The 13,523-nt window shown below is 35.2% G+C and overlaps 1 protein-coding gene across 1 annotated transcript in view; it reads right to left on the bottom strand.

Moving 5' to 3' along the window:
* Window positions 1-13,523, bottom strand: part of NALCN (sodium leak channel, non-selective) — a 278,783-nt gene that overhangs the window by 4,222 nt on the left and 261,038 nt on the right. The window contains exons 29-34 of the mRNA XM_074192773.1: window positions 12,675-12,768; window positions 12,015-12,147; window positions 11,234-11,349; window positions 9,823-9,980; window positions 4,961-5,111; window positions 1,346-1,495 (exon numbers count right to left, since the gene is read on the bottom strand). Of these exons, the coding sequence (XP_074048874.1) occupies window positions 1,346-1,495; window positions 4,961-5,111; window positions 9,823-9,980; window positions 11,234-11,349; window positions 12,015-12,147; window positions 12,675-12,768 (802 nt within the window). The remainder of the gene's footprint in view (window positions 1-1,345; window positions 1,496-4,960; window positions 5,112-9,822; window positions 9,981-11,233; window positions 11,350-12,014; window positions 12,148-12,674; window positions 12,769-13,523) is intronic.

Raw genomic sequence — 13,523 nt, forward strand, 5'->3', positions numbered from 1 at the left:
TGAAAAAAAAATCATTTGAGTCTCCTTTCACTGTCCTTTATGTCCTTCTCTCTCTCTCTCTCTCTCTCTCTCTCTCTCTCCTCATAACCTTGTCCTTTTATTACCTGTCTCTTGTCAGTTATTTTAATCAGTAATGCTATTTTAGATTTTTGTCTATAAGATTGTTGTTGTTCTTGTTCTGGACTCACGAGTTCCTTGGTATAAGAATTTCCTTTCTCTGAAAGAATTGGATAACTATTAAGAATTCCCTAAAACACTAAGAGGCAACTTGTCCATGGTTATTCAACTTATATGTATCAGAGGTAAGACTAGGACCCAGGTCTTAATGATTCCAAGGTCAGTTATTAGCTATTAAGCAATTCTGCTTCAGACTAGGTAATTCAGGCAAATGGGTTGAAAGGCTATATTTAGTACACATCACTCTGACTTTGGGAAACTTTTGGCAAGTTCAGTTGTGGTCATCATCATCCTATTGGCAGTGATCAACAGTTTATTTCATTCTGAAGGTACAAAGGATACACCTAAATCTGGTCTACTGTGTTTTAGGTAGATGGGTTTATCATTAGAACCCAAGCGAGTTGTAAAAACACCATAAAGCTTTCATGCAATCAGAGAACCCTTCTTAAAATACTGGATTTACTCTAGGTCATTAACCTCGAATAACAATTACACAATCACAAAGGAACAGGATTTCTTTGCCAGCTGTTCCTAACAGCACAAGCCTCTCCAGGACTCTGATTACTGTCTGGATTTTTTTTAATAGACTTGTAGATGATTGAGTTTGTAGATGTAATACTGATATGTCCTAGTAATAGTAGGTTCTAGAGATAATTTCTGCTGTATATCCATATGCTATTCCAATGCCAAGCCAAGGAAGAATGAGCCTTTAGTGTATTATCCCACTTAAGTATGTTGGAAGCCAATTATAAAGCTTTTCATTGTTGCTAGAAGTTCATATGTTATGGCAAAATGAAAATATTTTTAAGTATGTAGGGTAGATGAACTGTGTTCTCTTAAGATATGAGGTACTCCCTGGAAACAAGTTAGAGTTTTTTAGGAGTGCCCATTAACCCTAGTCTAAAGCTGACATGATTATCATTTTAGGGCACAGAATCTTACTTTGAAAACCATAAAAATAAGGCACTTTTAAAAACAAAAATAACTGGTTCCTAATATTATACAAACTGGGAATCTCTGGACCAGCAGACACTTGAACAATAATGTTTAGTAAGTATTTTCTATTTTTACCCCCTTCAAAATCAGCTATTTGGAATGTGGACATTTTGTCTGATACAGTTTTGGGACCAGTACTAATAGATGATTTTTTAAAAATAAAGACCCATACTTCTGGTTGTATGTTATTGTCCTGGTTATTAGCATTCATGTCTTCACTTGGCTGTGTTGTTTCAATGCTGGGAGGATTCAGAAACTTGCTCAGCTCTTGTTGCTGACTCTCTCGAAGGCTGTGGATGATGCTGCAAGATTGCTGCTGTTTCTAAGACAAAAAAAATATTGTAAATATATACATTTATATCTATGTATATACATACAGACTTATTTTAATAAAAGGGGGAAATTAAAAAAAATCATACTCAGCAGCCTGATAACATAAAATTTCATTTTATGTGTACCAGTTCTATTTTGTCAAGACTTTTCAATCTTATCCTCTAACTTGCTATCATTAACAGTTTTAGAGATAAGGCTCCAGTTGACCTAATGATGGCTTGGAAGCATAGGAACATTTTCTATCCCCTTTCATGTCATTTACATAAACATTTGAGTAGTTCTGCACATAGATCTTGGATTTCATTTTATTTGGAATAAATTTGCTTATGTTCATTACTATTGTCTGTATCTTTTTCTCCTTATTTCTTTATTCTACTATTCCTCTTTCAGAGTCTTGGCCTTGCCTAGACTCAAATAATTTCCAATGTAGAAGAACAAGAGAGTTTGTAAGACTATGGAGTGTGAAAAGGACTAGAAAGCTCCTTATGCAGGTTTTCTTTGAAGAACAGGAGAGAATTCTTGTTTTAATTTTGGCACCTTCTGAAGTCTGGATGTTTTGGAGATATGCAAGATTCCCAGACTGTTACAAGTCTCCTAAATTTTCTTGGCTTCACAGTTTATAATTTTGTATCATTCTACATTTCCTCTCATCCCTCCTAAACCTATTGGTTGTCTTCATTCAGATCTCCCTTCTGTACTTTCTCTAGAGACCATTATCCTTGCTCTCATTTCTTACTATCCATTGAAGAGAGACTGTTGAAAATTTCAATTCTATAGTGTACTCTGATATTTAATTCCTAACTTCCTTGTCCCATTGCCACTTATTTCTTTCCAAACTTCAGCCTAGGATTAATTTTACAATATCTCCTCTATTCCCATTCACTATCATCACTCAACTGACACTGCTTTCTCCAAAGTTCTAGTGATCTCATCATTGCCAAATCTCATGATCTTTTCCTCAATCCTCATTCTTTTCTTGATGAATCTGAAACTGTTGACCACTCTTTCCTGCTGGGTAATCTAACTTTACAGATTTCCATGATGCTGCCCTCTCCCTCCCAAACTGAACACTCCTCAGTCACCTTTGCTGGTTCAACAGTGATAATCACATTTCTTTTTTTTTAAGGTTTTTGTTTTTGCAAGGCAAATGGGGTTAAGTGGCTTGCCCAAGGTCACACAGCTAGGTAATTATTAAGTGTCTGAGATCGGATTTGAACCCAGGTACTCCTGACTCCAGGGCTGTTGCTTTATCCACTGTACCACCTAGCCACCCCCCATAATCACATTTCTTAACTGAAGGTATTTTTGCTCCCAATCTCTCTCTTTGTCCCCCCTTTTACATTTTTTTGGTTGATAATCTCACCAGCTCTCATGAGTTCAATTATCATTTCTATGCAGGTAACTCTTCTTGTTTATAAATATATACATATATAGCGTATATGCATGAAATGTCTGTTTTTAATCTCTCTCTCTCTCTCTCTCTCTCTCTCTCTCTCTCTCTCTCTCTCTCTCTCTCTTCCTCCCTCCCTCCCTCCCTCCCTTATTCCCTCCCTCCAATTCCATAGTCCCCTTTTGGGCTTCAGTTCTACATTCTGATTGCTGTTTGGACATTTCAAATTGGATGCCCTAGAGATATATCAAATTCAACATGTCTAAAACTGAACTAATTTTCCTTCCCTTATTTTCTCCTCCAAACTTCCCTTCTGAAATCTCAAGTTTATAATTTGATATTATACTCAAATCTGTTTAACTTTTAAAACTTTATTTAACTAGTTCTCAAATTATTTTTGAATCTTATTGGACAATATCATTTTAGCCTCTTTGCATTCTCACACACAAACACACTGTGATTTAGCCTAATGTACTCTCTCTCTGTTCCCCATATATGACATTTGATCTCCTGTCTCTGTCCTTAGCTTTAGCTGATAAAAATCTCTTTTTGTTTTTTTATAGATCCAGCTCAAGTATCATCATCTATATGAAGTATTTCTTGATCCTCCCCAATTTCTACTTGTTCCTATCAAACAATCTCATTTTTAACTATTTCTTACCTTTTTGTATTTATTTATATTATATTTCTGTTACTTCAATTTATATACTCATCTCCTCCATTAGAATGTAAGAAGGGATTATTTCTTTGTTCTTATATTCTTGGTACACAGTACTATGCCTGGAAAATGGTAGGTTTTTGGCCGAATGCAGATAGGTTAAAAATATGAATAGGTCTGGGGCAGCTGGGTGATGCAGTGGATAGAGCACAGGCCCTGGAGTCAGGTCAGGAGTACCTGAGTTCAAATCCAGCCTCAGACACTTAATAATTACCTAGTTGTGTGGCCTTGGGCAAGCCACTTAATCCCATTGCCTTGCAAAAAAAAAAAAAACCCTAAAAAGTAATATGAATAGGTCTATGGCACAATATTTATCTGGGTATTTGTATTAGTCTTACTGTACATTCTTTTTGTCTTGGAAATCCTAAGTGGGATTTTATATAGAGTTTAGATATTGATCAAATGAGATACCATATGTACAGTGCTTTGTAAGAAAAATATAATTATAAGATTACCTAAGTCCTAATAATTATTGTTGTGGTTCTTTTTTCTCATTATTATTTCTCAATGCACTACTTTGAAGTTTTAAAGGACTATGCTACTCTTTGGAAATAAGCTGAAAAATGTATGCTATACAGAAACACTAAGTACTATTTTGAATTTCCTGTCCAAAAATCTTATATGGATTTAAAGCTTCTTGAATCATAAAAATCCCCAAGTCCAGTAATATGAGACATGAACTTCCCATGTGTACAATATACTTACAAGATATTGGTAACAACACAATCCAATCATGCTAAAAAGAGATATTTGTGTCTAAATGTATTTAAATTGCACTAGATTAGTGAAATGGGAAATTGAAGGCAAGTGACCTTTACTAGAAATGAAACATTACAAATATGCTGGAAACCTCCTTAATGATAGATATAATTCATTTGCCAAGAAACTATGGGTAGTTAATACATGATTATTATTGTTGTTTCTCACAATCATTTGTCAAACAAGTAGCAAATATTTTAACATAACTTTCTTTCAAATAGTCATTACATCTAAAAATTATTTTAAAAAATCCCTCAAATTTAAGCATCTCAGTGAATGAATTTATAAAGTGCAGGCTTTTGAAACAAATTGGAAGTGGAGTGTTTTGAAGAAAGTGTTATTAATTTAACTAGAATTAAATTTGAGTAATCATTAGAACAGAATGGGTCAGATTAAGCTATGTACTCAAGAGAGAATTCTTAGATTAATTAGTCAGAAAAGAATTTGGCTCTTGCTTTAAAGGGCTTAGAGTCATAGGTAGTTAATACTAATCTTCTTTATACCCCCTCCCCACCACATACATATTAAATGGAAAAAGTAAAAAACAAATCAACCAAAAAACTAAATGAGTTATCTGTTAAACTCACTGCTCTGATTCGCTTTAAACATTTCTTCAGCCACATTCGTATAGTTTGCTTAGCCACTTCTTCTTCTATAGTGTACTCCAATTGTTCCCTGGCAAGCAATTCCTCCAACTGCAAACTTTTTCTGATGTCAACAGATCTATATGAGAGCATACTGATGCAGAAAAGAATAATATTAAAATATGGCAAATTATATCAGAAGACATCATGGTATCAATAAGAATTGGACAAGTCTGGTCCAGTTCTACCAGCAATTGACCACATGACATGAAATAGTTAAGACACTTTTCTTCTTTGACCTTTAGTTTTGTTATCTTTTAAAAAATGACATATCAGATGATCTCAAAAGAACCTTATAACATTCTCTGATAATGTAAAAGGTAACAGGATTGGAAACAAATTTTCAAACTTTTCAAAAATGGGAAGAAGATGTTGCATTTAATCTTCACTCCTTACTAAATTTTAGAATGAATTGTTCAAGGAATGATTTGTGAGCATTTAAAAATGGTAATAGTGATGAATATAAGCTAGTCTGAACATGTTAAGGACAGGTCATGTTAACTTAATCCCATTTCCATTTTTTGGAAGTTACCATAATAATAGATTAAGGAAATGGCTATAGATAAAGTTCAACAATATTTTTAGGAAGTAATTTAGTGATATCACTCATGATATATATATATGTATATGAAAAAATGAAGAGATATGGGAAGATGGTTTCAGAACTTTGTGAATGTCTGGAGCCAATGAGATGAAGATTGGTGGTTGTTGTTTTTCAGTTGTTTTCTAGTCATCTTCAGTTCATCATGACTCCATTTTGTGTTTTCTTGGCAAAGAAAAGTGGTTTGCCATTCTCTTCTCCAGATAATTTGACAGATGAGGATCTAAGGTAAATAGGGTAAAATGACATGCCCAGGGCCACATAGTAAGTGTCCAAGGCTGAATTTGAACTCAGAAAAAGGAGTCTTCTTAACTCTAGTTTGCCTAAGGTGAAAATAGGTGGCATCTAATATATATACTGAATAATAGAATTAGGACCACATAGAACATGAAATCATTAGAATAATGATATATACTCAATAAGGTAAAATTTAATAGCAATAAATTATAAAGCCAAATCTGTGTTCAAAAATCTACTGTACACTGAATGAGGAATAAATGACTAACATTTCATGGAAAGACAGATTTACTGAACTACAAGTTTAATATGAATCAGCAGTATGGCAGTGCATAGAAAAGGATAATCTTAGGCTTCTGAGGCAGAGTTTATAGTTCCTAGATCTCATCTGGAGTACTATGTATAGGTTTCATTGTTATGGGATATATGCAAAGAAAGCCAATGGGAATGTTGAGAACCATCAAAATAACCCACAAAGGGTCATTTGAAGTAACTGAGAATATTAAACCTAGACAAAGACAATTTAAGGGACTCATAGTATTTGACCTTATGCATTTGAAAGATTGCTACATGGAAAAAGGATTAGACTTCTGGACGTAAGAAAATAACAAAGAGCAAAGGCAAAAAAAGTTATAGAGATGCAATTTTGGCTTGACATAAGGAAAAAAACTTTCTGCTGATCTGAGTTATCCAGAAGTGGAAATGTTAGATGTTTTATTGCATTTAGAGCCTTAACTATTTTTTACACTCACCTTTTTAAGTGTGAGTATTCATTTGATGATAAAAGTTCTTTATATGTGCTTCCATAGTATAAGCCTATCTTCACAAAGCAGACTGGGCAAATTCCTATAGTACCATACCATTAATCGATTTCCCTAGGGTTTCAGTTCACTCTTTTGGCTTTGCTCAGCAAAGTCATTATTAGACTATAATGAAGAGGACAGTTTATTCTATAGGCCATTAAGTAAATGCCCAATATCCCTCTAGAGGGAATTTGACCCTATTCATATCTATGGTAGCATAAATTGTTATGTTCATGATTATGATTATTTAGGGAGAGAGAGAGAGAGAGAGAGAGAGAGAGAGAGAGAGAGAGAGAGAAGAGAAAATATTTTTATCAATTAAAAAATAAAATGGCAGGGGCAGAGCCAAAATGGTGGCAGAAGAAGAAGCTCTCTTAGGTGTTCTCTCCAAAATATTTCAAAAACCTTAAAATCATGACTCTAACTAAATTAGTGAGAGACAGAACCCACAGAAAGATCCAGTGAGGCAATTATTCAGTCCAAGGTAACCTGGATAATAGTGGGAAGACTCTGTTCCATGGCATTGGAGGGGCAGCATCATGCTGGAGCGAAGGAACTTCAGCCTCCTGGGGAAAGCAGGCTACTAGCAGCAAAAGCAGCATCAAACACAACCTGGAAGATCAGCAGGGAGACTTCTGCAAAGTGAGTGTGAAGCCAAGGCCCTCAGAGTGGTTGCAGACCTTAGTACAGCCCAGATCCCAGGAAATGGAAGCAGGTCCATGGAGACACTGAACAGAAACCTCTAGACAGCTAAGCTCCAAGTGTTCATCCCATGGAAGGTAAGGGAGTGGAGGGGGACTGTTGAGGTCTGTCCTCTGTCTCTAGAATAGGACTCCAGGGCTTTGGCCATATTTAGACCCTGGTCACAGTTTAGTCCCCCCGCCCAAAGATCAGGGACCCTCCTCACAGCCCCGAGGCAGAGGGGTGCACTAGTGGTCATTCAACAGACCAGGAGAACAGTCAGAACCTCACATACTGAGGTCTTTGCTTGGGGGCGGGGATGTCCTAATAATACTCAGAAGGTCACGAAGCACCCAAAAATCAGACAGAGACTGGGGAAATTAGTAAACAGAAAAAAATGAACTTGACCATAGACTATTACTTTGGTCCCATGGAAGATCAAACTATGCAATCAGAAGATGAGAAAGTTCAGGTTTCTGCATCTTAAGACTCCAAGAAATACAGAAGTTGGACTCAGGCTATGGACTCAAAAATGATTTTGAAAATCAAGTAAGAGAGATAGATGAAAAATTGGGAAAAGAAATGAAAGAGATGCAGGAAAAACATGAAAACCAAGTCAGCAGCTTAGTCAAGGAGATCCAAAAATGCTGAGGAAAATAACATGTTAAAAACCAGTTTAGGTCAAATGGATAAAAGAGTTCAAAAAGTTACTGAGGAGAAGAATGCTTTAAAAAGCAGAATTGACCAGATGGAAAAAAGACATAAGAAATTTCTCTGAGGAAAACAAATCCTTCAGATGTAGAATGGAGCTAAAGGAAGCTGATGACTTTGTGAGAAATCAAGACACAATAATTCAATACCAAAGGAATGAAAAATTAGAAGACAATGTAAAATATATCATTGAAAAAACAACTGATCTTTTAAACAGATCCAGAAGAGATAATTTACAAATTATTGGGCTACCTGAAAGTCATGATCAGGAAAAGAATCTTGACTTCAGCAGGGCAAGAAAATTTGCCCTGATATACTAGAAGCAGAGGGCAAAATAGAAATTGAGAGAAATCACTAATCTCCTGTGGAAAGAGATCCCCCCCCCCAATAAAACCACCCCAAGAATATTATAGCCAAGTTCCAGAACTCCCAAGTCAAAGAGAAAATGTTACAAGCAGCCAGAAGGATACAATTCAAATATTGTGGAGCTACAGTCAGTATCACACAGGACTTAGCAGCAACTACATTAAGGGCTCATAGGGCTTGGAATATAATATTCTGGAAGGCAAAAGAGTTTGGAATGCAACCGAGAATGAACTACCCAGCAAAACTGAATATCCTATTTTAGGGGAAAAGATGGACTTTCAATGAAACAGGGGAATTTCAAATGTTCCTGCTCAACCAACCTTAGTCCTGACTCAGATGAAGCATAGAGAGGGAGGACGAGAAGGGTAAATTATAAGGGACTTAGTGGTGATGAACTGCGTGCATTCCTGTATGGAAAGATGATACTGATAATACTCATATGAACCAAATTATTTACTAGAGCAGGTAGAAGGAGCTTTTATAGATGATGCATAGGAGAGAGCTGAATTTGAAGATATAATATATTGTTAAATTTGAGTTAATGGGTGATGGAGAGGTAGAATAGGCTAAGATATTTCATATAAAAGATATTTCAAGTAGCTTTTGCAATGGTATGGAAGGGGGGGAAGGGGGAGCCTTCATTTTCATTGGAAATGGCTCAGAGAGGAAACAGCATATACACTCAATAGGGTATAGACATCTAGAGGAAATAAGAGATAAGGGGGAAAAGGAGGGAAGGGAGGATGTGGGTGAGAGGAGAGGGTAGTCAGATATAACATAATTTCTTTTTTTGCTTTTTGCAAAGTACTGGCATTGGGTAGTTTGTCCAGGACCATGGGGCCAGATGATTGCTGGGTCTCTGGGGTGGGATGTGGGCTTGGGTCCTCTTGACCCCAGGGATGATGATCAGTCTGCTGTGCCACTCAGTTGTCCCACAGCACATTTTTGAAGAGGGAGAGAGTGAAAGGAGAGAGAAAATATAATAGATGGTAGTAGGGAGGAATGGATGGAGGGAATTACAATCAGCAACTATGGAAAAATATGGAAGTAACTTCTACGATAGGCTTATGGTAAAGAATGTGATCCACCTGAGACAGAGCTGATAGTATCAAAACATAGACTAAAACACATTTTTTCTCTTTCTTTTACTTTATTTCTCATGAAGTTTTATATTTTTGCAGGGGAGGGGTATTATGTTTAATCTTACACAAGAATATTTTAGTAATGTATGAATAAATTAAAGAAAAATAAAAAAACAAAAAATAAAAAAGAGTTGTTGAACTATGTGACCTCTAAAACACCCTCTAGCTCTATGATCTTTTATTTGAAATGGATCTAAACATAAAGTTTTGTCCTGAAGATTTAATTCAGAGGATGATTAATGCCCTAGTAATGAAATTTGATACCTTAGCACATCATGGAAGGTGACATCACCTCCATTATGCAGCCTCTCCATCTCATAACACATGTGCTTGAACAAAAGTTTGTCTTTGTCAAGATCCACTTCAAGCCTCCCTCGAAGCAGCCTCAACAGAAACTTCACACGGAATGTTGGAATCACCCCCTGAAATAAGATGATGCAATAAATTGTAAATCATTATTATAAGAAAGTAATTCCCTCAGACTTCTGTTTCAGGTAGGAAATAGAAACTATTTCTCCAAAGATATCATAATACTTATGTTTCACTACTTTATTAAAGATTACATTTATATGTATCCTAAAGTGAGCATCAGATGTTAATGCTTAACAATAGCAGATTCTTTTGGATGCTTTTGTCCTCATTCTTCAGCACACAACCACATGGATTCCCTAAGCAAAGAATGAATTCCAGTTCCTCTGTACATTGTGTTAGCCAGGTTATGCTGTTAGCCACTTACCTTAGCCAGGTTTTGCTGTTAGCCACTTACCTTCCTACTAGCTTCACTCTCTTCCCATTTCTCTTTGAGTAAATCTTGGTTATAATTAAAACACATGGAACCAAAAAGAATGATTTTCTTTTCAATTATATTTAACTATTAGAACTTTTAAATAGTAATTGTGGATTTTCTGCCTTTTCAAGAAATTATTGGAGAAGGAACCATAAACATGGAGTCCCACCTGCTAACTCTATGACTATGATCTGTCAGGGTCTCAATTTTCCTCATCTAAAAATAGGGACAACACTCTTGCCATTAGTTATGTCACTCAATTGTTGAGAAGAAAGAATCTAGGCACTTCCTGGACATCTCCATTCTTGATGTCTTCACTTAAGTCAAATCTACATTCCTTCAAATATCCCTGTTGATAAATCACCTTTGGCATTATTTTGTTAGGTCTCTGCCTTCCATATCCCTTGACAGATATCTCTAGCCATGTCATCATATCTATTTTCCCTCACCTCTAATTTTTCTTTAAGCTGTCTTTTCTCATTATAATATAAGACCTTTGGGGGCAGGACTGTCTAGCATCCTTTAATATGCATATGTGCCCTAGTATGTATTTTTGCCCCAGGGCTTAAGACATAATATGAACATAATAAATGGTCACTTTCTTGCTCTGGTGAGGGTTTTTGATAACATAACAAAGATATTTCACTAAATCCTTTATAGGTAAGGTTTCATTTTTTAGGCTATTCTCAAACCCACACAGAAAAAGCAATTCTTGATGAATTCTTGATTTAAAATGTCAGTGATTCCCTACTGAGCCAATCAAGATATTGTGCATTTCAATTACCAAGAGGAAAGAGAACAGAATGGTTGAAATATTATAATAAATGCTTTTGGGGAGTGAAATATAAAAGAATATACAGTACAGAATAGCATAATCAAATTTCCTACCTCTCTTTTATCATCTACCATATTCCATATGATTTGAAAATGGCGAAGATCATTGTAGCTTAAAAGTTGGTCTTCCTCAGTGGAATAAAACAAAGAGAAATTCTCTACAATTATAGCTAAAAGAGAAAAAAAACATCAATTAAACATTTCATCTAATTTTTTTTCAGAAAAGAAAAGCACATCAAACATAATGGATTTTGTCACCAATATTGTAGGCCAAACTTCCAAAGTGGTCTTACTCTGGTCTCCAAGTTGGCATATCTTAATTTTGAACCAGGCTATTTATGCAAGCTTCTGCCTTTCCAAAACATGAGGGTTATAAGAACAAACACAGATTCTGTGTATACAAATTCCTGCCAATTGGCTTTTTTCTTACTTGGGGGTGCCCAGTATGATTTGTAAAGGCCAAGTTATGTTCTGGGTGGTCTCACAGCTAGGTGACAAAAATTAATCATCTTAAAAATAAAGTGTATTATTTTGGGGATACAAAGATAGACATTCGTGAGTGTTTGTTTAAGAAAATTAACCCTACAAACTGAGTAACTGTGTTAAAATTAAAGTTTATGCTGAATAGTGTGAGACTTGAATGTGTAATCAATTTTCATTTACATATGCATGAAATGATTTTTCAGCTTTCAGATTAAGAGTCAACACTTTATAATTAACACTATGAAATATCCCCCCAAGCAATTCCAAATAATTACTTGAAAATTATGTACAATTATCTTAGTTCCTAGATTTAAAGAGGTAAATTATTTTATATTGAAAGAATATCACTTACCCACAAGCAGATTTAGCATGATGTAGGCAATGATGACATAAAATGAACAGAAATACATAAGTGCCCCAGCATAATTTCCACAATCTGTTGCCCAGTATTTGAAATCATCTGGTGTACAAAATGGAGGCTGAACCTTTTTGGGGGAAGGGGGAGAAAGAGATTACAAAATCTTTAATTAATTGATGGTATTTAGTTTTTTTAAAAAGTTCCCTAACAAATAAACATAATAAGTGTCACAATCATCTTTAAAGATGATTAAACTCTGATCACCTCATCAATTTTATTAATACTATCAGGATACTTTTTGTATTTATGTCTTTCATATTGAAGAGTCTCAAATGTATTAAAGTGGATTTAAATTTTATACAGAAGAAATCTGATATCCATCCAATTGATTGGTGGCCATTAATACAAACCCTGTGTCAACAAACAAAGAAGTAAGGGATCTTTTGTTTCTCTGATTTAAATAACAAGAGGAAGTTTTAGTTAAAGTATATGTGACAAGAGATATAAATTGGCAAATCAAATTTTAAAGGCAAAAATATCAGGACCATTTTTATTCTATATCCAAAGAAACAATGCTACTGTGAAGTACTAGATTGCTAATTGGATCCATCCTGATTGAAATTAAAGCAGTGTCTGTGATTAGGTCATATTTACCATACAGTCATGCATAATCTTGTTCCAATCTTCTCCTGTCACTATTCGGAAGAGCACAGTAATGGCCTTTCCAGCTGAGGAAAAATTTGCGTGCCTAGTTTATTTTAAAGAGAAATAGAAAAATTTCAGGTGTATAATTTGCCCTGGAGAAATTCTGGCAGATTTTAACTGAGCACAGGTTCATAAGATCTTCTACCAAAAGTTGGAAGGAGCATTGAAAGTCAGCGGCATCAAATCCTTTTGCAGGTGAAGGAAGTGGACCTTAGGGAGATTAAATTGTGACTTGTTCAAGGTCATCCAAAAAATAAAAGGTCAGAGTAGGATTTGAACTCAGGCCCTTTTGAGCCAGTATATAACACTTATCTTCATATTTATCAGTTATAAAGGAAGGACCATTTCTTCATGTTATATGCCAAATATAGCAACACTAATGAACTGAAAATTATGTACTGGCATTTTAACAATCAGTCCATTTGATTTCATGGTATTTACTGCTAAAAAGCCTAGAGCTGGAATGCTAAGCCTCTGTATAGAAAGTTTCCAAACTGGCAATCCATACTAATATCAACTTATCCTCTTATAACTGAATCTGTTTTGGTTCTCCTCAAGATCCTAAATTTATTTGTATCACTTCAGGGGATCTGTGAACATGAATGGGAAAAAAAACACTGCATCTTCATCTTCATCAACCACTAATTACAATTTAAAATATCTTTCATTTATAATAAAAATAAAAATCAGTTATTCTGAGAAAGGATCCCATAGGCAACACAAAAGGAGTCCTTTTGTCTAAAAGATATTCTAGTAAACTTATCTGTCCCCTTGCATCTCTATCATCACAGGAGTAAT

Source organism: Macrotis lagotis, chromosome 6 (genome assembly GCF_037893015.1).
Source record: "Macrotis lagotis isolate mMagLag1 chromosome 6, bilby.v1.9.chrom.fasta, whole genome shotgun sequence".
In the NCBI taxonomy this organism is placed as follows: Eukaryota; Metazoa; Chordata; class Mammalia; order Peramelemorphia; family Peramelidae; genus Macrotis; species Macrotis lagotis.